The 27,677-nt window shown below is 42.1% G+C and overlaps 2 protein-coding genes across 5 annotated transcripts in view; one reads left to right on the top strand and one right to left on the bottom strand.

Moving 5' to 3' along the window:
- rfxank (regulatory factor X-associated ankyrin-containing protein) overlaps positions 1-14,011 on the top strand; it is a 17,872-nt gene extending 3,861 nt beyond the window's left edge. For 2 of the 4 annotated variants that reach the window (XM_048614130.1, XM_020527659.2), the window contains 7 exons: positions 783-896; positions 3,471-3,536; positions 7,706-7,806; positions 9,311-9,436; positions 10,014-10,080; positions 12,284-12,364; positions 13,534-14,011. In XM_048614130.1, the coding sequence (XP_048470087.1) occupies positions 783-896; positions 3,471-3,536; positions 7,706-7,806; positions 9,311-9,436; positions 10,014-10,080; positions 12,284-12,364; positions 13,534-13,589 (611 nt within the window). In that variant the 3' untranslated portion in view covers positions 13,590-14,011. Of the gene's footprint in view, positions 1-782; positions 897-3,470; positions 3,537-7,705; positions 7,807-9,310; positions 9,437-10,013; positions 10,081-12,283 lie in introns of all 4 variants that reach the window. The other 2 variants (XM_048614129.1, XM_048614128.1) reach the window with 1 other exon arrangement.
- The window catches only part of LOC109927678 (nuclear receptor 2C2-associated protein), a 14,098-nt gene continuing 425 nt past the window's right edge, over positions 14,005-27,677 (bottom strand). The window contains exons 2-5 of the mRNA XM_020527663.2: positions 25,228-25,318; positions 20,066-20,171; positions 16,708-16,775; positions 14,005-15,863 (exon numbers count right to left, since the gene is read on the bottom strand). Coding sequence (XP_020383252.1) covers positions 15,741-15,863; positions 16,708-16,775; positions 20,066-20,171; positions 25,228-25,318 — 388 coding nt within the window. The 3' untranslated portion in view covers positions 14,005-15,740. The remainder of the gene's footprint in view (positions 15,864-16,707; positions 16,776-20,065; positions 20,172-25,227; positions 25,319-27,677) is intronic.

Genomic DNA, 27,677 nt, shown 5'->3' with positions numbered 1-27,677 from the left:
AGGTCGTGTACTATCAGAGGGTGGAGGTAGGGAAGATGCTTGCAGGCAACACCAAAGCTAGGGGGCCACAAATAAACTTGAGAGAAATTTCAGGAGGATCTTTAAAATGTGGAACTTTCTAGTACTGGAAGTATAGATGCGGTTAATGTGAAGCTGAGGGAGAAAGGAATAGAAGTATATGCTAGAGATAGTAGGAACTGCAGATGCTGGAAAATCTGAGATAACAAGGTGTAGAGCTGGATGAACACAGCAGGCCAAGCAGCATCATAGGAGCAGGAAGGCTGACATTTCGGGCCTGGTCTAGGTGTTTACCAGGATGTTGCTTGGATTGGAGTTTATTAGCTACAAGGAGAGGTTGGACAAATTTGGATTGTTTTTGCTACAGCGTCGGTGGCCAGGGGTGTGTGTGGTGTGCGGTGCGGGTGACTTGATAGTAGCATATAATAAGGCATGGATAGGGTGGATTGTTGGAGTCTTTTTCCCATACTAGGATACATAGGTTTAAGGTGAGAGGGGGAAAGTTAAAGGAGATGTGCAAGGCAAGTTCTTTACACAGAGGGTAGTAAGTGCCTAGAGGTGCTGTCAGGGGAGGTGGTAAAAGCAGATACAACAGCAATGTTTAAGAGGCATTTAGACAGACTCATGAACAAGGAGGCAATAGAGGGATATACACCATGTGCAGACAGATGGGATTAGTTTAGAATGGCATCATATTCGAGGTAGACATGATGGGTGAAGGGCCTGTTCCTGTACTGTACTGTTCTATGTTTCTCTTTCCCCAGAACCAGTACCACTTTCGTTCCCAGAGAAATCCAGCGCTGTGTATAAGTACGCCACAACACTCACAAACAAACAGCGAGGGAATGAGATCTCATCACTCCCAGCAAACCTGGATAGTGAGTACCCTGGTTTATATAACTCGTTTAGAAGCATAGTCACTGATCTAATGTACAAAAAATGGCAGCCAATTTGTACACAGCAAGCTTCCATAAATAGCAAAACAATAATAACCCAGATATCTTTTATGTACCAAAGTTGGGTGAGAAATAGATGTTATCCAGGACAACAGAGATAGTCCTCCTACTCTTCTTTGAAATGTTCTCATGAGACCCGTTACGTCTGCCTGACAGAGCAGGTAGGATCCCAATTAAATGTGGAATTCTCTTCCCTGGAAAACAGTGGAGGTTGGGCCACTGAAATTATTCAAAGCTTGGTTTGTTAGAGGACCTGCAAGCTTATTTGTGATATGTCTAAGCACAGATGGTTCCACAGAGTCACCACCCTCCAGCTGAAGAAATTCCTCTTCATCTCAGTTCTAATGGGCCATCCCTTCACTCTGAGACTGTGCCCTCAGATCCTAGTCTCTCCTACTACTGGAAACATCTTCTCCATGTCCATTCTGTCCAGGCCTCTCAGTATTCTGTAAGTTTCAATAAGATTCCCTCCTCATCCTTCTAAACTCCATTAAATACAGACTCGGACTTCTCAATTGTTGTTCATATGACAAGCCCTTCATCCCCAGATCATTCTGGTAAATCTCCTCTGGACCCCCTCCAACACCAGCACATCCTTCATTAGATACACAGCCCAAAACTGCTCACAATATTCTAAATGCGGTCTGACCAGAGCCTTACACAGCCTCAACAGTACATCTCTGCTCTTGTATTTTAGACCTCTTGAAATGAATGCTAATATTGTATTTGCCTTCCTAAATGTCAACTGAACCTGCAGGTTAACCTTAAGAGAATCCTGAATCAGGATTTCCAAGTCCCTATGCGCTTAAGGTTTCTGAAGGCTTTCCCATTTAGAAAATAGTCTATGCCTTTAGTCTTCCAACCAAAGTGCATAACATGACACATTCCCACATTGTATTCCATCTGCCACTTCTTTGCCCACTCTCCTAGCCTGTCCAAGTCCTTCTGCAGCCTCCCCACTTCCTGTCCCTCCACTTATCTTTGTGTCATCTGCAAACTTAACAACAATGCCCTCAGTTCCTTTGTCTAGATTTTTAATGCGTAATGTGAATAGTTATGGTCCCAGCACTGGCCCCTGCGGAACCTCACTATGTCACCAGCTGCCATCCCGATGAAGACCCCTTTATTCCCTCTTCTGCCAAACAGCCAGTTCTTTATCCATGTTAGTAGCCTGCACCTATCACCATGGGCTCTTATCTTATTCAGTAACCTCCTGTGTGACACCTTGTCAAAGGCCTTCTGGAAATCCAAATAGATCACATCCACTGGTTCTCCTTTGTCTAACCTACTCATTACTTCCTCAAAGAATTCTAACAGATTTGTCCAGCACGTAGTCCTCTTTAAAAAGCCGTGCTGACTCCACCCTATTTTACAGTGCACATCCAAGTACTCCTCAACCTCAACCTTAAAGATTGACTCAAAAATCTTACCAATGACAGAGATTAGGCTAACTGGCCTACAGTTTCCGGTCTTCTGCCTCCTTCCCTTCTTGATGTTATGACACAATGTTGGAGCAGGTGGGACTTGAACCCAGGTCTCTTGGCTCAGAGGTAGGAACACTCCAACTAAGTCACAAGAGCTACCTAGGTCTATCAAGGGTGGGACTTGAACCCAGGTCTCTTGGCTCAGAGGTAGGGACACTCCAACTAAGTCACAGGAGCCACCTAGGTCTATCAAGGAGATATTTTCTAATCAACTTGTTTAGAGATGGTATTGCACACCTCTGGAGCCTGTTGGGGGGGGATCTTGAACCTGGATGTCCTGACTGAGAGGTAGGGACACTACCCCTGTGCTACAAGTGTAGCTCTACAAAGTTCAATTTACCGATCAATAACCAACATCTGTTTATTTTAGTACCTTCAACTACTATGTATTTAACATCTGTTACCAGAACCTATTAGATGCTAATAGAGTGGTCTTTGATAGAGAGGACAGTAAAAAAGGGCAGACAAGAAAGTGTAATTGATAGCATAACCAGATCAGCCATGACATTATTGATTGGCAGAATAGGTTTGAAGGGCCAAATAGCCCATTCTTGATCATAAATCGCATTTTTTTATTAAACATCCTAATCGAAAGACAGCGCTTCCAACATTGCAGCAATCTCTCAGAACTACACTGATATTTGGACAGGTACGTGACTAGGAAAGGTTTAGAGGGATATGGGCCAAACACAGGCAAATGGGACTAGTTTAGTTTGGGATTGTGGTCAGCATTGACTGGTTGTTTCCGTGCTGTATGACTCTATGGTGTGCCAGCCTAGTCTTGTGCTCAAACCTTGGGAGTAGAATTTGAATTCTTGAACCTCTGACTCAGGCAGGGTTACCCATGGAGATCTGAGGGATTTGTGCTACCATTCAGGCTGAATTGAAACCTCAATCTGAGAGAAGAAAATTCCAGAAGAGAACAATTTGGATCCATTTACACAATTTGGAAACAAACCCACTTGCCATTTCGTACTCAACATTACAAACTTTTACTTTGCTCTCCTTACAGCACTATCAATTCACCAGCTAGCTGCTCAGGGAGACCTGGCCCAACTAATGTCACATCTTCAACAAGGTGAGCAATTGAAATTGAGCTGGTTTGTTACAAATTCTGCAAGCTTGTGTGGGTTCTGAGCAAATTCTATTCTTATTGTCGTTCATTCTGGGATCTGGACACCATGGGAAAGACTGTCACTTATCGCCCACCTTATAGTGGGTTATTGACCTTGAATCCAATGTCGATTGTTGGAAAAACCCATCTGGTTCACTAATGACCTTTAGGGAAGGAAACTGCCATCCTTACCTGGTCTGGCCTACATGTGACTCCAGACCCACAGCAATGTGGTTGACTCTCAACTGCCCTCTGGGCAATTAGGGATGGGCAATAAATGCTGCCTCGCCAGTGATGCCCTCATCCCATTGATGAATAACGGATTTTCTTGGAATGCAGATTTGAGAGGAGTTAAAATTCCCCAAGAGCCTCATGGCACCTTCCCCTGCAACCGGAGAAGGTGCAACACCTGCCCATTTACCTCCTCCCTCCCCACTATCCAAAGGCCCAAACATACCTTCCAGGTGAAGCAGCACTTCACCTGCACTTCCCAGAATCTAGTCTACTACATTTGCTGCTCACAATATGGTCTCCTCTACATTGGGGAAACGAAGCATAGACTGGATGACCGCTTCGCAGAACGTCTACATTCTGCTTGCAAAAAAGACCCTGAGCTACCTGTTGCCTGCCACTTCAACACACCACCCTGTTCCCTGACCAACATCTCTGTCTCTGGCTTGCTGCAGTGTTCCAGCGAAGCTTAATGCAAACTGGAGGAACAACACCTCATTTTCACACTTGGGAACCCTACAGCCCTCCGGACTCAATGTCGAGTTCAATAATTTTAGGGCCTAAACTCTCCCATGTCCTAGCCCCCTATCCAACACACCAGACCTTGTTACCACATAGTCTGCCATTACACACTACCTAATGTTAGTCACTAACAGTGCCCATTAACAACTATTTACTTTGCCAGCCAGATCGTTACCAACTTCTTTGTCTGTCCAACTAGGCTCTACCCTATCGTTTACTCCCTACCCCATCCCCCTCCCTATTTTTTGCATATAAGCCAACATTTTCCCAGCCACCATCGGATCTGTGGAAGGGTCACCGGACCTGAAACATTAACTCTGATTTTTTCTTCACAGATGCTGCCAGACCTGCTGAGCTTTACCAGCAGCTTCTGTTTTTGTTCCAGATTTACAGCATCCGCAGTTCCTTTGGTTTTTAAATCTCCCGTTGGTGTGGGGCTAAATAAGAACAGCAAGTTTCCTCGTCTAAAAGACATAGTATTGGAGTTGGGACGTTATGTTGAGGTTGTAGAAGACATTGGTGAGGCCTCTTCTGGAATATTGTGTCCAGTTCTGGTCTCCCTGTTGTAGAAAGGATATTATTAAGCTGGAGGGAGTTCAGAAGAGATTTACCAGGATGTTGCCAGGAATGGAGGGTTTGAGTTATAAGGAGAAGCTGGATAGTCAGGGACTTTTTTGACTGGAGCATAGGAGGTTGAGGGGTGACATTATAAAGGTTTATAAAATAATGAGGGGTATAAATAAGGTGAATAGCAAAGGTCTTTTCCCTAGGGTGGTAGATTTCAAGACAAGGAAGCATATTTTTAAGGAGGAGAAAGATCTAAAAAAGACATGAGGGGCAATTTTTTTTTCACATGGAGAGTAGTTTGTGTGTGGAATAATCTTCCGGAGGATGTGTTGGATGCAGGTACAGTTACAATGACATTTAGATAAGTTCATGAATAAGAAATGTTTGGAGGGATGTGGCCAAGGGCAGGCAGGTGGGACTAGTTTACATTGGGGTTATGTTCGGCATGGACTGGTTGGACCAAAGGGTCTGTTTCCGTGCTGTATGACTGTATGAGACTCTCATTCATTCCTGGGATCTAGACACCATGGACAAGCCTGCCACTTGTTGCCTACCTTACAGGTGATAGTGGGTTATTTTCTTGGAATACACATTTGAGCAGGTTAAAATTCCAGTCGGTGTGGGGCTAAAGTAAGGACAGCAGGTTTCCTTCTCTGTAAGTCATCGGCCAACCAGCTGGGTATTTACAATAATCAGATAGGTCCATGATCACTTTTACTGATATCAACTTAATACTTTTTGTTTGGATGAGTATTAATTCTTAAATTGCCCTGTTGGGATCTGAACTCATTCTCTGGATTGCTGGTCCTGACCTCAGGTTTACTGGTCCAACAATGTCATCAATATGCTATCCTACCCAATTCAAATATACATTAATCCTCTCACTGAGCCACTAACTCCCTATATTCTCCAAAGTTTATATGATTACATTGAAACATAACATTTTTGGAGGGCTTGACAGGGTGAAATCCTGAAAGACCGTTCACCTGGCCAGAGGTTCACGGTCTCTGGATAACAGGTTGGGCCATTTGAAAAGAAATTGCTTCACTCTGATAATTGCTTATCATTGTTATTCTGTACTGCAGAGAACTGTGGTTGCTCAGTTTGTTAAAAATATCTCAGGTTGAGATTGGTAAATGTTGAACACTTAAAGAAAATGGGAAAGTTGATTCACCATGTTTTAATTGAAAGGTGTTAGACTCCAAGGAACGCATGACCCACTTTGTGTTCTGATTTCTCAGCAACAGGAGCAACTAGGCGTTAATGAATTTGAGATTCAAATCAAGCATGATCTAATAGAATAGCACAACAGACACAGGAGCTTAATGGCCTACTTCTGTTGTTACGAGAATGAGGATATGTTGGACTTCCTCTCTTGAGAATTTTATTGTGAATGTTATTGTAAACAGCATAAATAGATCTTGATTGTTAGTTGTTGTAAACAGTATTGAATGAATTTGAAACAAAAATATACATCCTTTCTTCAGGGCTGCAGTGGTAGTGTCCCTGCTTCTGAGCCAGAAGATCTGGATTCAGATCCTATTTGCCCCAGAGGTGTGTAATAATATTTGTGAACAGGTTGGTTAGGAAAAACTACAAAAATATACTTTCTCTCTCATGTGCTATTGTAATGCAGTGATAGTGTCCATACCTCTAACCCAGGAGGCTGAGGTTCAAGTCCCTTCTGCTCTAAATGTGTTATGACAGACCTGAACAAGTTGATTAAAACTGTTTTAGAAAGGAGTGTTCTTCAACGGGGTGCCTCATTATCCCTGGTAACAATATTGTGCTACCTCTCCCTGAGTGCTCTAGTGATGCAATAGTATGTCTCTACCTCTGGACCAGGATTCCCAGGTTCAAATTCATTTCTGAAAAGGTTGATCACCTCCTTCATCTTTCTCTCCCTTATTTTCTCTCGCTCTGTCTGCATTTAGGGAGCTGATGGCCTCATGGTGTTATTCGCAAGACTATTAATCCTGAAACCCAGGTTATGTTCTGGGGACCTGGGTTCAAATCCCACCATACTAGATGGTGGAATTTGAATTCGGTAAAAATCTGAAATTAAGAATCTAATGATGACCATGAAACTCTTGTCAATTTTCGGGAAGAAGAGTCTAGGCCCGAAACGTCAGCCTTCCTGCTCGTCTGATGCTGCTTGGCCTGCTGTGTTCATCCAGCTCTACACCTTGTTATCTTCGGGAAAACCTCATCTGGTTCACTAATGCCGTTTAGGTAATCAACTTGTTCAGGTTTGTCATAACACACATTTAGAGCAGGAGGGACTTGAATCTCAACCTCTTGGTCAGAGGTATTGACACTACCACTGCATTACAACAGCACATAAGAGAGAAAGTGTATTTTTACATTTTTCCTGATCAACCTGTTCACAAATATTATTACACACCTCTGGGGCAGATAGGACCTGAACCCGGGTCTCCTGGCTCAGAAGCAGGGACACTACCACCACACAACAGCAGCCCTTAAGAAATGATGTATATTTTTGTTTCAAATTCATTCAATACTGTTTACAACAACTAAAAATCAGGGTCTATTTAAGGAGGCAAACTGCTGGCCCTTACCTTGTCTGGTCTACATGTGATTTCAAACCTATAGCAGTCAGTAATGCTTACATCTAATGAATAAAAAATAGTTGTGATTTGGCGTTCCAATCATAATTGCTACTCGTGAGAGCCAGCACCTAAAATGGTGGTAAAGATGGCATGTGCGGTTTAAATGGGCCGAATGGCTGAGTATGTTTTCTATCTTCCTGTAAAATGATGCTACAAACTCACCCAATCTGCTGTATTTTACAGGGAGCTCATTGCTCAATGTAGCAGATGAGCAAGGCTTCACACCACTCATGTGGGCAGCAGCATTTGGGGAAATGGCTGTTGTGAGGTTCTTGCTCCAGATGGTAAGACCCAGAGAACATTATCCACTGCTTCGTTCTGTTGTTTGTAAAAGGCACTGAGGAGATGCAGATGATAACGATGCCATGGCTACTTAAAAAAAATTGCTTTGTGAAATTCTGCGCTCATTAATTTGAGATATTGAAGAATTGTCATCCTTGTTTTTAAGTCCCTCTATTGTCTCACATGCTCTTGCCCCCACCAACCAAAACATTTCTCCAACTCTGCAGTTCTCCTCCTGAACCCCCAACCCTCTGAGATTGCTGCCCTCCTCCAACTTTGTTCTCTTGAGCATTCCTGATTTTAATTAAAGTCATAGAGATGTACAGCATGGAAACAGACCCTTCAGTCCAACTCATTCATGCTGACCAAATATCCTAAATTAATCTACTCCCATCTGCCAGCATTTGGCCCATGTCCCTCTAAACCCTTCCTATTCATGTACCCATTGAGATGTTCCACCACTGACTGTTTCATCAGCTGTCAAGGTCCTAAACCCTGGTATAGACATTCTAAATCTCTCTGCCTCCTTCAAGAAACTCCTTAAAAGTTCTGCCCTAAAAGCATCCTGATGTGAAAATGTGTTTGGTAGCATTTCTGTAAAGCAACTCAAGACCTTTCACATTATTGAATGCATTATATAAGTACAAGTTGTTGTTATTGAAGGACAGGACATCTTCCATTGTAGGGCGATGTCAGTATTAAACAGTCCCAGGTCAGGAACAAGAGTGGGTTGAGCTCCCTCCTTGGGAAACCATACCTAACTGGCTCATTGCTGTTGCCCCCACAACCCAAGAGCTGAGGTTTGGATCTCTCTGTGTTCCACGTCTATCTGTTGAGCTGCCAAATGCATAGAATTAACAGCCTTTTGTCGGTTCCGCTAACATTGCTAAATAGCAGAGCTCAATGTACCACTAAACCAGTCAGACCAAGAAGATGCCAAGTTTATTCAGAGTCCAACAGCCACATTCTGCACATCCTTGGACCCTATGGGCAATTTAGCATGGCCAATCCACCTAACATGCACATCTTTGGACTGTCGGAGGAAACTGGAGCACCTGGAGAAAACCCAGACACAGGGAGAATGTGCAAACTCAACACAGACGGTCACCTGAGGATGGAATTGAACTGAGATCCCTGGCGCTGTGAGGCAGCAGTGCTAACCACTGAGCCACGGTGCCATCCCTTATTTCTCCAGCACTTTCTATTTTTGTATTTAATAATAAACAACTCAGTGAGCTCTACTGGACAAAATACCTGAGCAGTTGGTGGTACAGGATCAGGTTTGATGCTGATGTACTGAGTCAATTAACCAACTAAGGCTGATACAGAGACACAGAGAGATTATCCAGTGGAGTGAGTAACCAGATACTGCCCAATGGAACTGTACATAAAGAAGTGCAACATTAGAATTCCAATGCATAACCGATCCATATGAATAAACAGAATGTCTTGGGTGGAAGGGTTTACTTGAAACTTTGACGTGAGGCCCACTTGCTGTTGTTACAGGGCGCTGACCCACACACTCTGGCGAAGGAACGGGAGAGCACGCTGTCTCTGGCTAGCATTCAGGGATACACTGACATTGTCCAGCTACTCCTTGACCACGGTGTGGATGTCAACATTTATGACTGGGTGAGGTTATACCTGAGCTAGACTGCCTGATGTTTACGCCTTTGGCTTTCATGTTATGATTTCTGTGGGGCGTACAGGGGACGTATGTTGCTGTGGGATTCCACCTTTAAACAACAGTCTGTTAAGTGTTGTGAGCCTTGTCTCTCTTTGGGGTCTGTACGTAAAAATTAAAATAATAGCAAATTTATAGTCCCCTTTGGCTATTCCCCATGTTGTTAAAACTGATTGAATCAGCCTACACTAGTTGATGAATTGAGTGCTTGGGTACACAGACAAAGTGACAGCGAATACCGAAAGTGTATGCATGTTGGATATATTTAGCAATAGTGTATCACCTTTTCAAGGAACAGGTCATTTGGTTGATGTTTATGCTCTGTCACTCCTTTTCATCCAATCCCATCAACATATTCTTCTATTTCTTATTCTCTTGTGTGTTCATTCACCCTCCACTTGAATGTACCTATGATAGCCCATTGGACCATAAATGGGAGACCTCTGTGTTAAGGGGGATAGCTATGTGCCTCCATAGAGCCCCTTATATTGAGCCTCTCATAACCTTATTATCTGCTTTCCCCAGAATGGTGGAACTCCATTGCTGTATGCAGTGCATGGAAATCATGTGAGGTGTGTGGAAGCTCTATTAGGTAAGTCTGAATCAGCGAGGGGGAGGGAGCGTGCGTGTGGGTTGAAAGTGTGTGTGGAATAGGAGGTGGGAATGCTTCACTGAAGTGCTTTTCAGAAGAGTGTCTTAGTATCCCGCTCACATCCTGTCTCGGGAAATATCTCTAATAAAAAGGCAGATGAAGTTGTCACTCGTTTTATTGTTGTTTGTGGAATCATGCTGAGTACAAAATGGCTGCAGAAATATGGAGATTGTACATTAAAAGTGGTTGTAACCAATATGAGCATCAAAGAATACCAGGGGATCCTTTATACCCACACAAACAGGAAAGGGTTTAACGTTTCATCCGAAAGGTGTCACCTCCAACAGTGCAGTGCTCCCCTACTGCTGCACTGGAGTGTCAACCTTGATTTTCACATAAGTCCTGGGGTGAGACTTAGCTTACCAGAAAAACATGGAGAGACAATATAATCTAAATCGTACCGTTTTGATGGGGACAGGGACAGAAGGAATTGGGATGAAGACTTAGGAATCTTTGAAGGTGGCAGGACAAGATATGCCTATTAAGAAAACATATTGGTTTGATGTTGTTTAAAAAAAGGGGGCATTTGATGTAAGAAGAAAGTCATACACTACCTTTCCAAGCTCCCCCATTGAGGCCTCGGCTGGTATATAATTCAGGGCACCATACATGAGGATGTCAAAACCTTGGAGAGAGTACAGTGGACTTTTAACTAAGATGATACCAAGGATGATAGAAGTCAGTTGATTTATTCTTTCACAGGATGTCAGAAAGATCAACATTTGTTGCATCTCTCCAAATTCCCTTCAACTGAATGGCTTGCTGGGCCATTTCAAAGGACAATTCAGTTTTTCAGTGATTTGGATCTGGAATCATATGTAGGGTAGACCGGGTAAGGATCCAAGATTTCCTTCTCGAGAGGTGAACCAATTGATGATAGAGTCATACAATCATATAGCACGGTCCAACTCGTCTATGCTGACCAAGTTTCCCAAACCAAACGAGTCCCACTTGCCCTGTATTTGGCCCATATCTGTCTAAACCCTTCCTACTCATGTACCTGTCCAAACATCTTTTAAATGTTGCAACTGTACCTGCAGCTACCACTTCCTGTTGCAGTTTATTCCACACATGAACCACCCTCTCCATGAAAAAGTTGCCCCTTAGGTCCCTTTTGTATCTTAGAATTAGAATTAAGTTTATTGTCACATTTACTCAAGTACAGGAATACATGAAAAGTGAAAAGTGTACAAAGTCGCCATTTCCAGCAAAATGATACCTAGGTACAAAATCTTAGGTATAAATTAGAAAGATGAAAATAATAGTTACAAGATCAGCATTACAGTTCTTATAAAGCAAGGTGCAAAGATACCTTGGTACAAAATCTTGGTATAAATTGGAAAAATAAAGAAATAAAGGTAAAAGTTCAGTATTACAGTCCTTCTAAAGTAGGGAGTCCGCGCTAGGCTTCACCTCAGCGCCAGGAGTCCGCGCTGGGCTTCATCGAAACTTTCTCCGCTCACCTTTAAAATATGCCGTCTACTTTTGAAACCCCCACCTTAGGGAAATGACCTTATGAATACCCCTCATGATTTTATAAATGTCTATAAGCTCACCCCTCAACCTCCTACGTTTTATTGAGAAAAGTCCTAGCCTATTCGCTGAGGTTGAATTTAAATTCCATCAGGTTTCTGTAGTGAGATTCTAATTCCTGGCCCCACAGCATCAGCCTGGGCCTTTGGATTACTAACCAAGTGACATTGCTAATACACACCACCAGAATCAGTCCAAGATGCTTGAATATTCTGCCACAAGTGGTCAGGGAAAGGAACAGTGAGGGCACAGAAACTTGGAGGAGAAATAGACTGTTTGCTTGGGAAAGGCGTTCCAGGATGCCCTGGTATCTCCAGAACTGAAAATTAATCTGTGGGTTATTGTTGCAAACAACAGAAGATAAATCATGAACAACTGTGTTTTTAAAAAAAAAAAATCAGGAAAATGTCTCTTTGGGTGGTTTTTGACTATTAACTCCAGTTCCCTGGAATATAAATCCTTTAGCAAAGAAATCAATGTGTCAATTCCATTCATAATCTTAATTCTATGTAGACTCAAGAAAAGTCTCACTTCTACGGGGAATTATACCAAAACTGCATATTTATTTAGATGTCGACTTTGATATTTGTTTTGTTTTTTTTATCTACAGCCAAAGGTGCAGATTTAACAATGGAGGCAGACTCTGGTTACAGCCCTATGGATCTGGCTGTGGCCCTGGGCTTTAAAAAAGGCAAGACTCACCATTCCTTTCAGCTCTTTGACACGCCCCCCTGCCTCAAATTTTCTTCCCTCTCTCTCTGGAAGACTTACGCTCTACGTACAGGGCTATTCACTGTCCAATAGTGAGGGCTGCACTTGAGATGGTTTGAAATGGGAGTTTCTTAACTTTCCCCTCAGCTGGGATGCCCCACCAATGGTGCAGTTGAAAAGGAATCAGCCAGGAATTCTACCATTTGCTTGCTATCCTGTTTTGGGAGGGACGTGTGTGAGGTGAGAGCACGTTAGGGCTAAAATGAGTTGGGCACGAATCAATAACTGTCATCAAATGCCAAGACTTACACATTGGTCACTTGTGAGAATCGCTTGGCAGTTGACGCCGGGCCTGGTGTCCAGCTTGAACATGTGTTACCATTTATGCCAGAACTCTCTTTGCCCAATGTACTCTAGTGGCTGGGGTTCAGTTGGAAAATGTCAAAACTGAGGATGATGGGTTTTTGTTCAGCAAAGATACCCAAGGTGGGCAACCCATGGAGTTAAGAAACAAATCAGACTTGATCGAAGTGAATGGCTATTTATTGCTAAGGGGCTGAATGGTCTACTTCTGTTCCTATATCAGTTCTCTAAGAAAGAGAGGGGAGGAGGAAGGACAGGGGAAAGGGAAAGCATAAGAACATAGCAAATAGGAGTATGCAGTTTAGTGCCTTGAACTTGTTTGATCATTCAATAAGATCATGGACGATTGTCCACCACAACTTCATTTTCTTCTCTTATTTTATCCTCATCTCTTCAAGAATTCCTACGGTGCAGCAAGAGGTCATTCACCCCATTAGGCCTACACAAACCATCCAAAGACCATCCCACCCAGACCCTCCTCCATAACCTTGCATGGGGTTTATACAATGGCCGATCCACCTAACCTGCACATTTTTGGACTGTGGGAGGAAACCCACACAGATGTGGGGAAAACATGCAAACTCTGCATAGACAGTCGCCCGAGTCTGGAATCAAACCCAGGTCCCTGGCGCTGAGGCAACAGTGCTAACCACTGAGCCAGGGTGCAGCCCCTTTTGATTTTCAAAGATGTACTGTCTTGAATACTCTCAATGTAAGCACACTGCTAGGTAAGTGTTCTTATCCATGATTTTTGAAAAAAACATCCTTTTCTTATTTGTGTTTTAGTCCAACAAGCAATCGAAAACCATGTATTGAAGCTACTTCAGAACAACAAAGAGTGATCATGAAGGTGGAAGCAATGGAACCAGCCTCAGGGTGAAATGCAGCCAGTAAACAAACACTAGTCAAGGCTCTCTTTCTGCTCTACAGACTACATGAACTCTGCAGCAAGAAGCTCATTTGAAGCAGCACAGGCTGTTGAGGCCCACTCCATCCTATATCATGTCCAAAATAAATTCAACACACAGTAAGATCATAGAAAACAACTGAAAGATGGTTTCTAATGAATGGCAAACCAAACGAGTGGGCTGGTTACTGATGTAATTGTGACTATTTCAGCAAACTGCTCTTTAAATCAGCACTGGTATCTGACTAAACTTTACAAGTTAGTCTGGGGGTTTGTTTGGGAATGGATTGCCTGTACATCTCCAAAGTGTAAAGACATTAATTTTGTAAAAAAAAATAAAGTTTTTTTTTCCAGATACCTGACTTGTATTTTTTTAAAGTTTGCAGTCAATTATCATCAGTATCAAAAGGTCAAACAAAGATCTATTTTTGTTTCATACATTCACAGCCTAAAGGTATCGTTGGCAAGCTGAGTATTTATTGTGAATCCCTGGTACCAATTGAGGGGCTTGCTTGGCTGTTTCAGAGAGCAGTCAATAGTCAACTACATCTGGCAGTCTGGAGTCACACTTAGCGCAGACTGGGCAAGGATGGTTGATTTCCTTCCCTAAATATATTTTTTGCAATAATCTGAAATGATTAGCATTACTTATTTTATTACAAATTTAACTTACTTGTTGAATTTAATTTTCTTAGCTGCTGTTGTTGGATTTGACCGGGTCTCTAGATCATTAGTGTCCCATCTCTGGAATACTAGTCTAGTAACATTACAATTGCACTCTTTCAAACACTCATCTAGCACCTTTCACAATACCAGAATATTCCAAAGTGGTTCACAGATATTGTTGTTGCACAAGCAAAAGCAGGAGCCAATTTGTACACAGTAAGATCTCACCCACAGTAACGAAATAATTGTCAATTATGTTCTAATTCTGTTGGTAAGTGTCCATTGCTCTCCTTGTTCTTCTTAAAATACCACCCAATTGAACAACAGGGCTTTAGTTAACGCCTCATCTGGTCAGTCAGATTGTCCTCTCTAATAATTCAGCACTTTCTCAGCCCAGGCAGCCTGTATTCTATTGCCTCCATCTTGTGAATGGGGCTTCAGCCCACGACCTTCTAACTCCACTGAGAGGGCTACCAATTGAAACAAGAACTAAGGCTCAGATAATGCTCCGGACTTAACAGTTGTAACAACATTACCTGTGTTGAGAAGTCTGAACTGATGAAAACACATAGGTGCTCATGTCTCTAAGAACTCAGCAGTAGTCTGATGGGTCTTGCAATTGACCAGAGAGCTCTTGGACAATGGTGGCTCTTGGACATGCCTCAGAACATTTAAGCTCCTCACTGACCCCTGCAGAGGCCTAGCAGCAATTGATCTCCAGACGATCTCTGAATGTGTCTAGCAGCAATTAGCCTCAAACCGATCCCAAGGTATGTCACTAGAAATATAAATTGTCTTAATAAACAGATCAACTCTATTTTACTAACAGAATTCATTGCGAGTTGAGTAGTTATAATGCAAATAGCCAGATGTTTAATCCCTACTGTCAGGGAATAGAGCTATGAGGAAAGGTTAAAAGAAAACCAACTCTTCAATCTGAAAGAATTAAAAATGGACTTTGTCTGAAAAGATAATCAAGATAGCCACCTGCCTTGCTTTGCAATTTGAAGAAACAAAGTGTTTGTCTGTATGGGAGTTCTCCAGCCTCTTGGCCAATGGTCTACATCCAAAAGCAAAACAAACCTCAGGATTTCCTTAATGTTGCTCAGGATATCTGCTTATAGAATACTGATCATTGGATTCCAAAAACAAACAAAAAATCAGGTGATGACTTGTAACAATAATGTGTCCTAATTTATATTTTAAATACCAGTGATTGAGACATGTTTCCTGTAGTTGTCTAATATAAAGTTCTTCAGTCCCTTCTCACTGATCCAAGGCAAGTTTCAGGCTGAATTAGTGGAAACCAGGGAATGCATCATGTTAGAGATTGCGTATCATGAGGCACTAACGGGGTGTTTGGGAATTCCCAGTTCCAGCTGGTTTCTAGTTCTCCAGGCAGCGAGAGTAATCAGATACATTATGATAATTTTTCACCAAGAACATCAAGATGATAGATGACAATTCTTCCAAAGAAGTCTGTGCTTTCCTCAAAAATAATTTTTAATTTATCAGCAATGGATTCCTCATGGATGGAGAATCTGTGGGTCACAGATAAGGAAGAAAAATATAAAAACCGAAAGAACTATGGATGCTGTAAATCAGGAAAAACAACAAAGTTGCTGGAAAAGCTCAGCAGGTCTGGCAGCATCTGTGAAGAAAAAATCAAAGTTAATACTTCGGGTCCAGTGATCCTTCCGTTCTGAGGAAGGGTCACCGGACCCGAAACGTTAACTCTGATTTTTTCTTCACAGATGCTGCCAGACCTGCTGAGCTTTTCCAGCAAATGTGTTGTTAGTCAGGAAGAAAAATATAATTTATTTGTAGTATAATTTAGAGAAATGGCTTCCTATATTCATAAAAAGTAAATATTCATTAATTAAAAGGCATTCCTGGGGCTCAGCGGATGGACAAGTGGACAAAGGCATGATCCAGTATTTTAGAATCACCCATGGTGCCCCACATTCAGATTAAAATGAGGAGAAATCTCTTTACTGGAAGGCTTGTGAATCTTTATAATTCTTTATCCCAGAGAGCTGCGGATATTCAGTGGTAGATGCACTTAAGGCTTGGATTAGTTGATTTCTGGATACCCAGAACATCTAAAGATATGGGGAATGCCAGGGAAGGCGGACTTGAGGTAGATGAACAGTCATGATCTTACTGAGTATTGGAGCAGTCTCGAAGGACCGTAAGGCCTCCCACTTCTTAAGTTCTTATTCACACTCGCAAGGCATCTCACCGAGTAACCCAATTTAGAAATAATGATGCTTATACTTCCTGAGACAGTCTTGGTCCTCACATATTGTAAGATCATAACACAGACAGATCCAACACAACAGCATTGCGAAAGAACCTATTACTGTCTCAAAGTCTCTGAAGGATATCTGTAAGCAGTTTGTGTCTTCAGGGTAGAAATCAGCTATTTTCACCAAATTGGATCCCTTTCTTCCACCTAAGAAACAAAAGACATGTAAGTTTAGTCATGGAGCTAGTTGCAATATGAGTAAAACCATGGAAAACTGTAACATTATTCAGTTTTACAGCATAAACAAATTTTTTAGGTTGACACTCTGGAGAAGTCTTGATCACTACACTTTGAGAAGTGATGTCTTTCAGATGAGACATTAAAAAAGAACTCCCACCTGCCTGCTCTGTTGGCAGTTATTCTCAAAAGAGCAAGGGAGGTATTCTTGGTGCCCTGGCCATTATTTATCTCTCAATCAGTATTAAAACAAGTGCCTGGCCATTATCACATTGCTGTTTGTCAGAATTTGCTTGGTGCATTTCCTACATTATAAGTGACTAAACTTCAAGAACCATTTCAATTGGCTTTAAAATACTTAGAGACATTCATGTAAAGTGTCATGTAAGTGCTTTTAGCACCTTGACATTTTCAACAACTTGCTCAGTGGATACTTTTCACTGTACTTAGATACATGTGACTACAATAAATCAAATCAAATTAAAGGTGTTGAGAATTCTAATACCATATGCAGTGTCTAAAACTTTGTGATACATAACTCAGCATTAAAACACTGGATGTTCCTGCACTCGAGTAAAAGGACAGGGATCCTAGATTTCCAATTACAATATCTGGCTGTTTCTAATTTGTACAAAATAGATGAACGCAACAGACTCCAATCTAACTGTAGTGATTATAACGAGGTTAGCCAGGCAGACCTCATAGAATATGAGTTCCCTGATTGGGGCTGCTAACCTGGTCCAATCAGGGAGCCCTGGCTGACTTATAAACTGGAGTGTCAGGAGTTCTGCCCCGTCCAGAAGTTGGCTCTGTGCTTGCTGGTCAGTGTCATGTACCATGCACATGTAAATAAAGGATGACTTGGTGACGGGATACAGGCCTTCATGGAGTTATTTCACGAATACCTCCCTTCCAAACGTTTAAGATCTGGCCTCTTCCAATGGTGCAGTTGGCATATTCAAGGTGATCATGAGCAACAGTTCATTAAAAAGATATTAAAACAAAGCCATGTCTGTGTTCTCAGGTGCATGTGTAAGGTTCTGTGGAAAGGGACATTTTTCTTGCTTAAAGGCATTAGGTGTACAAAGTGTGACAGCCAATCTCCCTTTCAACACTCTTTTTGAACTTGCAGGTCTGTGATGTAATTGATCGGTAGAACAAAGCCATTCTGCCCATTCAGACTATATCTGCTGCCTATAGAGCAATCCAGTCAGTTCCATCACCACCACAGGATCCCTGTAGGCCAGTAAATTTGTTTCCTTCAAGTTCCTCTCTAATTTACCTTCAAAATTTGATTGTTTCCATTTGCACCACCCTCACAGAACCATAGAAATGATGCAGCACAGCAGGGGCTATTCAGCCCATCTTATCCATACCAACCAAAACATATCTAGATGCCCTTTTTAATCTCATCTTCCTGCACGCAACCCATACCCCTGCAGCTTACAGTGCTTAAGCTGCAGGTCCAGGTACTTTTTTAAGAAAATAATTAGGGTCTCTGCCACTACCACCAACTCAAAACAGCAAATTCCAGACACTCATCACCCTCTGCATAAAAATGTTTTCCTCACATCTCCGCTAATCCTCCGCCACCTAGCTTGACTTTATGACCTCTGGTTTTTGAACTCTCTCCCAAGGGATGAGAACTCTCTGACAGGTTCCTCCTGTCTACTCCATCTCCACCCCTCACAATTTTGCACACCTCAATCATGTCACCTCTCAGCCTTCTCTGTTCCAAGGAAAACAATCCCAACCTCTCCAATCTCTCCTCATAGCTACAATCCTCCAGTCCTGGCAACATTCTAGGAAATCTTCTCTGCACTATCTCCAAAACAATTATATCCTTCCTCCAATGTAGTGACCAGAATTGTACACAATACTCCAGTTATGGACTCCCCAGTGTCTTATCCAGTTTCATCGTTATATGAGATAGTAGGAACTGCAGATGCTGGAGAATCTGAGATAACAAGGTGTTATCAATCTGTGATAACAAGGCCTGCTGCGTTCATCCAGCTCTACACCTTGTTATCTCTCCTCATCGTTATATCTTTACTTTTGTATTCTCTACTTCTGCCAATGAAGGAGAGTGTTCCATATGCCTTCTTCAAAACCTTATCTACCTGTACTGCTACCTTTAGGGACCAGTGCATTTTTACTCCAAGATCTCTCACTTATCTACCCCTCTCAGTATATTCCCACTTATTGTGTATTCCCTTTTAATATTTGCCCTCCCTAAATGCATTAACTCACACTTAGCAGAGTTGAACTCCATCCGCCACTTTCCTGCTCACTCTGCCAATTCATTTATATAATTTTGAAGCTTACAGATATCCTCTACACTACACGGCCAGTTTTTGTGTCGACTGCAAATTTCCCAATTGCGACCCCCAAGTTCAAGTCCAAATCCAAATCATTAATGAATAAAACAAACAGCACCAGTCCCAACACCAGACCCTGCAGACAACCACTTGAAACAGTTTTACATTTGCAAGGGCAGCCGTCGACCATCACTCTTTGTTTCCTGTTTCTAAGCCAACTTGGGATCCAATTCAACACATTACCCTGAATGCCATCAGCTTTCACTTTTTTGACCAGTCTGCCAGGTGTGACCTTGTCAAATGCCTTACTAAAATCCATGTCGACAACACCTACTGCACGTCATGGGCAGCAAGTTCCAGGATATGCTGTCAACAAAGAAACCTCTGCGTTTCTGCGACAAATTTCCTCAGAAAATTCAAACTAAATACCAAGCTGTGCACATCTACAGAATGACTCAGCACAGGAGGAGGCCATTTATTTGTTATATCTTTTCCAATTCTTTGAAAATCCTATCCAATTACCACACTGTTCTTTCCCCGATGTTGTGTAAATTTTGCCATATCAAGTATTTATTTGATTTACATTCCGAAAAGTTACTACTGAATCTGCTTCCAGATCATAACCTGAATTTTCTGCCCCTTTGATCTCAATCCTGATTTTTCAAAAGAACAATACCCATGATAATCCAAGGATCGATCTACTGAGATATCTGATCTGAGTCAGGATATAGACAGAGGATCCTACTGGGCTTCAGAGACTCGGAGTTAGAAATGCAGGTGGATCGAAGGAAAAGGTGAACTGGCGTTATTGCTACCACTCCCTGTCCAGGGCCCCATACCATGATGTGAGGTTATGAGCCGATGACAGAAAACAGGCCGTGTGAGATTCTCAAAGTTGTGAGAGACTGGGATGTGGCTATTTATGAGTCAGCCTGAATTTACCTTCGAGTCTGCATGCTCTGCCTGCGAATCCACCTTGGAACTGCAGCTGTAATTCAGTCACCCTTACTGTCTGAGGGAACTCGAGCAGCACCCACTGGGAGGGGCCCTGTGTCATGGGGAGATAAAACACAGAAAGGATTACTGAAAATAACCACAAATGCATGGTGGGTCAGTTTGAGTCTGAAGGAGCAATGTAAGCTAATAGTGCAGAGCTGGTAGAGAACAAACTGGAAATGTATCAGTTAAAGAAAGACTTACATTTCTATTGTGTCTTTTGTGTTTTCAGGATGTCCCAAAGTATTTCACAGCAAATTAAATAATTTTACAGTGTTGAAACCTAAGAGATTATCTCAGGCAATTTGGGTCCGACATGTCACCACAAACAGCAATGCAAAAATCAGCGAAATGAGATTTTTTCTTCCCTCACAGTAGGCTGAGACGGTTTGAAACTCTCTTTCTCAAGAAGTGGCTGAAGCAGAGTGTTGAGTCTTTTAGGGGAGAGAGAGAAATATTCTTGATATAAGCAGTGGGGTTAAAGGTTATCAGGGGTGTGGTGGAATGTGGAGTAATCAGATTTGCCGGGATTTTGTTGAATGGCGGGGTAGGCTTAAGGGGCTGAGTGGCTTACTCCTCCTATATTTATGTGTTGCAGATAATCTGTTTTTAGTCATACTGGTTCAGTAGCTGATGTTGGATAGAAAATTATTCTTCCAACATTGCTGAGGGATCTTTTACAGGATCGCAGATTAACATCTCTTTCAAAGGATAGCACCTCTACAGTGCAGCACGCCCTCAGTACCACACATTAAAGTCAAACTAGACATGAACAGAAGCTTCTGGAGTGTAACTTGGTTCTGCAAACTCCTGAGAATAGCTACTGAGGCAACGGTTGACACTACATGTAGTAACTCTTCCAAATGAAGCAAAGTAAGATAGCTAGGGGGAAAACAGCTTTAAACAAATATGTGGACTTGATGCCCCATCCATCCTTGAGCTTCAATTCATAATAGGTTGACACAGTCAGGATTCAGTGGAGGAAGGCAGACAGAGAGGCAATGCTAAAACTTATACAATTCCTAACTTGGACATGTACTGCCACTCCTTCACTATTGTTGAATAAAATCTTGGAATTCTTTACCTAACAACACTGTGGGGAAGCTCCTTCACGACACAGACTTCAGTGGCTCACCAGTACCTTATCAAGGGTGACAAAGAGGGGGAATAAATGCTGATTCTACTTGCAACACCCAACATTCCCTGAATAAATTAATTTTTTTAAAAACAATAGATGTTTAATAAAGGGATGAAGGTGTGGTCCTTGGGTTTATTGAGTTAAGCTCTGTCTGCAAAGTCATAAGAACATAAGAAACAGGAGCAGGAGTAGGCCATCTGGCCCATTGAGCCTGCTCCCCCACTCTATAAGATCATGGAATCAGCTCCACTTAACTACCCACTCACCATAACCCTTAATTCCTTTACTGTTTAAAAATAATCCTTAAAAAAAATTCAATGAAGTAGCCTCAACTGCTCCACTGGGTAGGGAATTCCACAGATTCACCACTCTTTAGGAGATGAAGTTCTTCCTCAACTCTGCTAACTCCGCTTCCCCTTATTTTGAGCTATGGCCCCTAGTTCTGTTTTCACCCACCAGTGGAAACAACCTCCCGGCTTCTATCTTATCGACTCTCTTCATCATTTTATATGTGTCTATAAGATCCCTCTTCATTCTTCCAATTCCAATGAGTACAGTCCTAGCATATTCAATCTCTCCTCATACGCCAAACCTCTCAACTCCAGAATCAACCTAATGAGCCTTCTCGGTATCCCCTCCCGCGCCAATACATATTGTAGGAGTGTTCAGAGTTGTGCTGTCCTAGGTTGCTCAGGTGTGTACCGTACCTTATATTGCACATCAATCCTTTAGTTATCAAACATACAAACTTATTCACACCAACAAATCTTGGGTAACAGCGTGGAACTGGAGGAACACAGCAGGCCATGCAGCATCAAAGCAGGAAAGTTGATGTTTCAGGTTGGGAATCTTCTTCAGAAATTCAGGATTTCTGAAGAAGGGTCCTGACCCAAAACATCAACTTTCCTGCTCCCCTGATGCTGTCTGGCCTGCTGTGTTCATCCAGCTCCACACTGTGTTATCTCTGACTCCAGCATCGGCAGTTCTTACAAATCTTGGCTGTTGGGTTGGGATTTGACACTTAGTAGAAGAACAGACTGCTCTTTCTAATTGTTCCAGGGCTAATTAAATTCAAAACAGAACAAAGCAGAAAAGGAAAAATAAAACAAGTGATGTGTGTGGGTGCCAAATATGAGCCACAGTTTGGACAGGCATATGAAACTTTGAAGAAACGTAACAATTTGGTTCAAAAACCTGAAAAAAAATTCTGTTGCTCTCTTGCCATTTATTTTTCAATTTTGACTTTGAGGAAAATTGGCTCAGCTAAAAATATGAACCTGCCTTTTATCTTTCGAGTCTGCCTGGCCTGCTCTGCATTTTCTGTTATTTTACTTACAGTGTGATCACTGACGACATGCTTCAGTTAAGACCTGATGTGGGTGGAAGCTTGGTTGCTCTCTTGTGCCTCTCAGTGGCTGCCACTGAAGTTGCAACGAGCACTGATCAAGCTTCGGAATAAATCATAGTGAAGGTAGCAGTTTGGCTGAATAGGGCTGTGTTGGTATGTTGAAAGAATTACCAACCAAATAGTCCCACTGATCTACACTTTCCCAACAGACATTCAATCTTTCTATCTTTTTCAATAATACATGTCCAATTTCTTTCCAAATTTCACCACTGAAGTTGCTTTTAACACTTCTTCGGACAGTACATTCCGAATCACAATAACTCACGTTAGAAATTAAATTCTCGTCACCTCTGCTTAGGTTATTTTGCTAATTAACTCGAATGTATGTGCACTCTGTATACTGGATCTCCTTCCATTGAAAACTGCCTTCCTTTATTTGTTCTTTCAATATTCTTTGTAATTTTGAACGCCTTTGTCAACTGTCCCCTAATTCTCTGTTCTAAGGAGTTGTGCAAGTATGATAAAACACAGCATCAGAGAGATTCACTTTGGTTCTCCCAACAGCTCTGAGCTCAACATGCATAGCAGGAAGTGCTGCTCGGTTTTATTTTAATGGGATGTGGTTGTCAATGACTCAGCCAACATTTATTGCTCATCTCTAATTGCCCTTGAGAAGATGGTGAGCCTATAGTCCACTTGGTGCAGTAAACCTGTTAGCATTTTGTTCAGTGACAGGGAAGGAACAGCAATACAGTCTCACGTCAGGCCAGTGTTTGTCTTGAAGAACTTAGAGATGGCAACGTTCCTTTGCGTCTGCTACCCTTTTTGTTCCAGATGGCAGACACCATGAGTTTAGAAGATGCATCTGGTACACGGAACACACTGCTGTCATAGTGCGCAGATCGTGAAGGAATTGTTGGAGTTGCACTCATCCAGACAATAGGAGTATTCATACTCCTGACTTATGCTTTGTAGTGAGTGGACAGACTTTGGAGAGTCAGGAGGCAAGTTACTCACCTCGTAACTCCCAGTCTCTGACTTGCTCTTGTATGTAGAATATTTAAAATTGTATGGCATTTATATATAGCTGGTCCAGTTCTGTTTCTGTTTGATGGTAACAGCCGGGATGTTGATTGTGGTGATTCAGTGATGTAATGCCATGGAATGGTTTAATGGTTTCTTGCTGTAGATGGCCATTGCCTGGCAAGTCTGTGGTGCAAATGTTATTTGCAACTTATTAGTTCAAGCTTGAATACTGTCCAGGTTTTGTTGCTTCAGTATCTAAGGATTTGCAATTGGTGCTGAATATTGTGCATCATTAGCAAATATCCCCACTTCTGAGCTTATAGCAGAGGGAAGGTCACTAATGAAGCAGCTGAAGATGATTGGACAAAGTACACTGGGGCACTTCTGCTATGATGTCCTGGGCTTCCAACAACCATTGCCATCCTCCTTTGTGCTGGTTACGACTCGACCCAATGGAGAGTTTTCCCGCTGATTTACACTGATTCAATTTTGCCACAATCAGTTAAATGCTATCTGGATATCAAGGGCAGTTACTCTCATTTCACCTTTGGGATTCAGCTCTTTTGTCCATGTTTGGGGCAAAGCTGTAATGAGGCAGGAGCTAAGTGTGTCTGGCAGAATTGAAATTAGACATTAGTGAGCACATTATTGCTGATTTAGTGTTACTTGATAGCACTGTTGATGAGCCCTTCCGTCATTTCGCAGATGATTGAGAGAACACTGATGGGCCAGCATTTGGCTGGATTGGATCTGTCCTGCCCTTTTTGTGGATAAGACATACCTGGGTGATTTTCCACACTGAATCATCCACTTGGCACATCTGGCTAAAGAGAGTTACAAATGCTTCAGTTTTGTCTTTTGCACTATTGTGTTGGGCTCATCATCAATGTGAATGGGATATTTGTGGAGCTTTCTCCTCTTCCTGCTAGTTGTTTAATTGTTCATCACGATTCATGATTGGATGTGGCACGAGTGCACAACTTTGATCTGATTGTGTGGGATCACTTAGCGCTGTCAATTGCATGTTGTTTGCCCTGTTTGGCATGCGTTGAATCTTGTGTTGTAACTTCACTAAGACACCTTTTAGGTATGTTCCTGAAATGTCCTCTGGCACTCCCTGTTGAACCAGGGTTGAAACCTTAGCTTGGTAATAATAGTAGGGTGGGTGATAAGCTAGGCCATGGAGTTAGATATTGCGGTTGAATATAATTCTTCTTGCATCTTTCGAAAGAAACATTAAACAAAGGCTCAGTCTGTCCCCTCAAGTCACAATGAAGAAGAACAGGACAGTTATACTATGTCCTGACCAATTTTCATCCTTCAATCAAGATCAGGAAAACAACTACTTGATTATTATCAATATGCTGTTTGTGGGAACTTCCTATGTGCAAATTGGCTGCCACCTTTCCTACATTGCAACAATGACTGCATTTTAGAAGTTCTTGATCGGCTATAAAGTGTTTGGGATATCCTAAGCTCATAAATGGTACATAAAAATCCAAGTTTTTTTCTAAACTAAGTTCACTACAATCGACAAGGCAATGTAGAACAGTTCCATGGGATTCCATCTCTTCCCGAGCCATCACTAATTATTACCTGATCTGAATTCCAGCAGGTCTCCTCATTACGATCAAACAAGAACTTCTTTCCAAATTGCTTCACATCACGGTTAAGGACTGAACTCACTCTGTGGACAAACAAAAGACCTCAGGCTTGACAAAATTGTCAGAAATTATAAAGGAAGGTCTGCATTTATATAACACCTTTCATGACCTCAAAACATCCCAAAGCACTTCATAGCCAATCACGTCCTTTTGCAGCACAAAGTGAGATGGAACTGCAAGCTGTGAAGTTGCCCGAAAGAGGCTGTAAGGAGTTAGAGAGAGGGCAGGTGAGTGGGCAACAAAGTTGCAAGTGGAGTTTAATATGGGAAAGTGCAAGGTTATTCACTTTGGTATAAAAAGTGAAAGGCAAAATATTTTTTAAGACATGCAAAACTTGTAATTGTTGATGTTTATGAGGATGTAGGTGGACTTCTACAAGGAATGCGGACAGTTAGTATGCAGAGACAGAAAGTAATAAGGAAAACAAATGACTCATTGATCATTATTCCAAGGGATTAGGATACACGAGTAAAGAAGTCTTGCTACGATGGTATAGGGTTATGGTAAGACCACAGTGCAGTTTTATTTCCATATCTAAACAAGCCTATACTTGCTTTGAAGGCAATGCAGCAAAAGTTCACTCGATTGGTTTCTGGGATGAGATGGTTGCGGATTGAACCTAGACTCCCTGGAGTTTAGAATAAGAGGTGACCTCATTGAAACGTTCAGATTTAGAAGGTACTTGATAGGATAGACACTGTGAAGTTGTTCCTCTTGACTGGGGAGACTAGAACATCGGTGGCCAATCTCAGGATGAGGAGTAGATTGTTTATGTTACTATCCTGTGGATGCTCCATCATTAAATATATATTAAGGCTGAGATAGGCAGATTTGTGGTCTCTCAGGCAATCAAACGATATGGGGGCAGGAAGGAGAGAAAAAGTTGAAACTGAACAACATAAAATAAAGAATGCAATTCTAAGAAGGGGGCAGGAGCAGACAGACCTGGATGTATTGCAACATAATTGATTTGAAGGTGGAAGGAAAGGTTGAGTGGTTAATAAAGTATACAGTATTGTAGGCTTTATTAATAAAGTTGTAGAATCCAGAGCAGAGGTTGTTTTGAACTTGTATAAGACACTATTTTGGTCTCAGCTGGAGTAATGTTTCCGGTTCTGGACACCATCTTTAAGAAGGGTGAAGACTTTGGAGACAATGCAGAAAAGATTCATAATAATTGCTCCAGAATGAGGACTTCAGTTATGGAAATAGATTTGCAAAACGAAGGCCAAGAGGGGATCTGAACAAGGTATTTAAAATTATGAGGGGTCTAAACAGAGTAGATAGGGGTAAAAAATGTTTCTATTTGTGAAAGAGCAAAGGATGAAAGGACACAAAAAAGCAAAAACGATATGATTGAAAGAAAATCTTCTTTCAGACAGTGAGTAGTTAGGGCCTGGAACATGCTGCCTGATATTGCAGTAGAATCAGGTTGCCTGGACGAGTGCAGCTCCAATAACACCCAAGAAGCATGACAACATCCAGGAAAAAGCAGCCCACTTGATTGGCACCATATTGGCACTGACATTCGGCAAAATTAGTGTGCACTATCTACAAGATGCACTGCACAAATTCACCAAGGCTCCTTAGACAGCACCCTCCATTCACATAACCACTATCATCTAGAAGGACAAGGGCAGCAGACACATGGGAACATCACCACCTGCAACTTCCCTGCCAAGTCACCCACCATCCTGATTTGGAAATATATCGCCATTCCTTCACTGTTGCTGGGTCAAAACTCTGGAACACCCTCCCCAACAGCATTGTGAGTGTACCTAGAGCACATGGGCTGCAGCGGTCAAGAAGGCAGCTAACCACCACTTTCTTAAGGGGCAACCAGGGATGGGCAATAAATGCTGGCCAACCAGCAACACAAACTTCATGTGAATGATTAATAAAAAAACAAAGCAAAGCTTTCAAAAGGGAATTAGGCTGCTATTTGAAAAGTAAGAATGTGCAGCATTAGGGGTAGAATGCAGTGGAATGGCACTAGATGACTTGCTCATTTAGAGAACAGGTGCAGGCATAATGGGCATTAATTCTGTGATTCTGTGAGGGGTTGTGAGGTTTTTATCTGTTTCTATTTCTATTGTTCTTATGCATTTAAACCTGGAGTCCTATTAATCCCAGCGCCATCAATGGTGACCATATACACCCTTCCCCAAAAGGAACAGCACAGACCCCAATCCATACCACCCACAGGAAGCCCCTCCTGGAGTAACCATATTGAGCCCTTAGCGTCAAGATACCCATTTCCCACTGCAACCACAATCATCCCGTAGCGACTAATGACAGCTTCCCTTTAGACCCTAACCCATAGCAAACACATGGACCCCCTCTCCATAGCAACCACATGGACCTCCCTCTCCATAGCAACCA

This window comes from Rhincodon typus, chromosome 29, assembly GCF_021869965.1.
Source record: "Rhincodon typus isolate 14 chromosome 29, sRhiTyp1.1, whole genome shotgun sequence".
NCBI classification, from domain to species: Eukaryota; Metazoa; Chordata; class Chondrichthyes; order Orectolobiformes; family Rhincodontidae; genus Rhincodon; species Rhincodon typus.
This window is presented reverse-complemented; position numbering and strand designations above follow the sequence as displayed.